Raw genomic sequence first — 2,904 nt, forward strand, 5'->3', positions numbered from 1 at the left:
TTTTAAACATTAACCCTTAAAAAGGCTTCTTAAACATAAATAAACCAAAGTTCAAAGTAACTCATGCTAATGTATTCACATGAAAAACTGCCATCAAAAATCAAAATAACACCTCATATGTAAACAACCCACACACACACATGTCTATATATAAATATATCTATATCTATATTATTTATATAAACCAGTCTTGTATCTTTTCCATGCAAAAGCTTCCTCCTTTCTTCACTTCTTAAACGCTTAAACCACCTCCTTTTGACAAATAGGACAGTTCTGCCACCAAAATTCAAAACAATCCATCAGAAACCAAAAAAGACATAAAGGGTATTTTTGTAAATTGACACAAATGAGAGCCAAGATTTTTTATTTTTTTTTACCTTCTTCATCTTCAACCACTCACTGATGCATTTGGTATGATATTGATGCAAACAAGGCAATTTGATCAATCGTTCACCAAAGTTGAATTCAGATTGACATATCACACAGCTAAAAAAAACAATCATGTTAAAACGATTAAATTAAAAAAGAAAGATTATTAGAAATTGTTCTTACTTTTCTTCTTTTTTCTTATTCTTTGAGAACAACTTGTATCCATACTTGGAAGTTGGCAATTGAGAAATGCGAGTTGCAGATATTCCTCTGTTTTCAACACCAATGGCTTCAGCCAAGTGTAGTAATTCCTACAAAGAACGGAATGGAATCAACCATTCCATTATGTTAATTTCCATTCCATCATGGAATAGCAAGATAATATATTTATACCTCATATTGCATGCTATCAGGATCAATGGAATCTTGCACTGAATTCAACCTTTCAGCATGTGCCTGATGATTGAACAATATCAGAGTGGATAAATTACAATTTTAACCTCAAACAAAAGAATTAATATTATTAATATACCCTTGAAGGAGTTGCTATAGGACTTTGTGTGCTTCCTGTATAAAATATGAAAACTATGTTAACACATTTACATTTACTGATTTACAGATACATTTATTTTGGATTAAATGTCGTGAGTTGAAACAAACCACTTGCAGTGCCACTGTGTTCAGATATGATGATGTCATCAAATCCCTCTCCTAATTCCTGCAAAGATCGAGCTAAAGCTTCATCAATGGCTTCCTGTGTCATGACACCTTCATGCCTTGAACATTCACCTTCTTCTTCTTCTTCATCTCCTTCTTCTTCTTCTTCTTGTAATAAATGACACAGATAGATGATGTCGTCATCAATGGCAGCCATTTTCTTGTTTTTGTCACGTTCTTGAAATGATTGATACATGCTTTCCTGTGTCATTGTCAATGTTATTCAATCTAAGAAGTAAGTTTATAGTTTATGATCTTGATTTTGATTTCGATTTTGATTTTGAATTTGAATTACCTGTTGCAAAAGAGCTTCTTCATAACTAAGACCATCGTCGTCTTGAAAAAATTCTATCAAATTTTCAGGGATTTCATCTGGAAATCTGGAATTCAAATAGTGATTATGAAGGTCCATGCTTCTGCTCATGGATCTGGTTATCTGTTAAAGAAAACACAAAGACGATTTAAAAAAAGGTTCCAATTTATACGCAAAAAAACAAAATTGATGAGTGAGAAGAGAAAAGTGATATGATATGATATTATATGATACAAGTAATTACCAGAAAATAGTTAAACTATGTGCATATGCTTTTTAGTGGACTTATTTGTAAGCGATTGTGATTGATGAATCAGAGTTGTATATATCTGTAGCAGATTACGACAATAAAGACTCAAAATTCCAAATCAGAAAAGTTTCTCATAAATTATCATAAAGTTGTATATTCCCCGTGGAAGAAATTCATTGCGTTACTTAATCATGGAGTGAAATCTGATTAATTTCTCTCACCAAAGTTCATATTTATCTTTCGAAATCTGATGTTAATGAAGGAAATATGAAGATATGGTTAATGAATATTCGCATGCTTTCAGTAGGTCTTTATCACGAAGGAAGACATGTAGGACCTCGATTAAAGAACCCTCATTATGATTCAAAAATTAAACAGAAACCCAGAAAGATTAAGCGTGTAATCAGTTCTTTGTAAGTAGTAACATCGATTCCTTATTAAAATTGGACTGATTTGTGAGTTTGTCTTCAGAATAACTTTTGGGTTTGGAATTTAAACCCATTGTACTTAAAAGATCCAGTTCTTTAACACAATGAGACAAACAGTGATAAAACCTAAAAGACAACAGAGATGCATCTGAGAGATATAAAGTTGGGAAGTGGGAACAGATCACGAAGATACCTAAACCAGAACAGTCGTACGATTAGCACATTATTGTGTTTTTCGAGAATTTTAAATGAAACTGAGAGTCTGATAACCCATTAATTAGTGAAAATAATTGGGAATCTGATTACAGATTCTTGTAAGATTCAAGAAGCATGTGAAATTAGGCATTTTACCTTTGATAATGGAGTTGAAGATACAGAATAATAAGAAGCTAAGAACAGACGCTGCCTTTTGTAATGTTCACCGCCAAAGGTGAGCTTTTTGTAGGGGGGGTGTAAAAGAGTACTGTAATTGAGTGTTAGTAGTTTGGTGGAGAAAAGGGGGAGTGTGTGTGTGTGTGTTTTGCTATGAATGAACGATAAGCTCCATTATTATGTGTGCTCTGGCCTCTGCCTTTGGGTCCACCCTATCAAGAAAGGTCTGCCAAATTTACGGAAGGTGAAAAAGAAGTAAATTAGAATTTCAACGGATGTAATATATTTACACATATACCATTATTCAGGTTGACAACTCACAGCTGATAGTCTGATAGTCGGTTGCTAATAAAATTAGGGAGTTAATCCGTACATAACAATTGATGTTTTAAGAAACAATTTTAGTCGGGAGCTAGGGGAGGTAGAAAACAACAAAATCAAATTATAAATTACAA

The 2,904-nt window shown here is 32.9% G+C and overlaps 1 protein-coding gene across 1 annotated transcript; it reads right to left on the reverse strand.

The window, feature by feature from the left end:
• LOC145076686 (E3 ubiquitin ligase BIG BROTHER-related-like) lies at positions 1 to 2,623 on the reverse strand. Its single transcript, XM_079022497.1, has 8 exons — positions 2,429 to 2,623; positions 1,382 to 1,522; positions 1,030 to 1,288; positions 902 to 936; positions 763 to 825; positions 553 to 680; positions 378 to 486; positions 1 to 273 (listed from the first exon to the last, which is right to left on the reverse strand). Exons 2-8 carry the CDS (start codon positions 1,508 to 1,510, stop codon positions 241 to 243), a joined length of 756 nt encoding a protein of 251 aa, XP_078878623.1. The 5' UTR covers positions 1,511 to 1,522; positions 2,429 to 2,623; the 3' UTR covers positions 1 to 240.
• Positions 2,624 to 2,904: the final 281 nt, after the last annotated feature.

Source organism: Lactuca serriola, chromosome 9 (assembly GCF_051521515.1).
Source record: "Lactuca serriola cultivar US96UC23 chromosome 9, Lser_US96UC23_V15, whole genome shotgun sequence".
NCBI classification, from domain to species: Eukaryota; Viridiplantae; Streptophyta; class Magnoliopsida; order Asterales; family Asteraceae; genus Lactuca; species Lactuca serriola.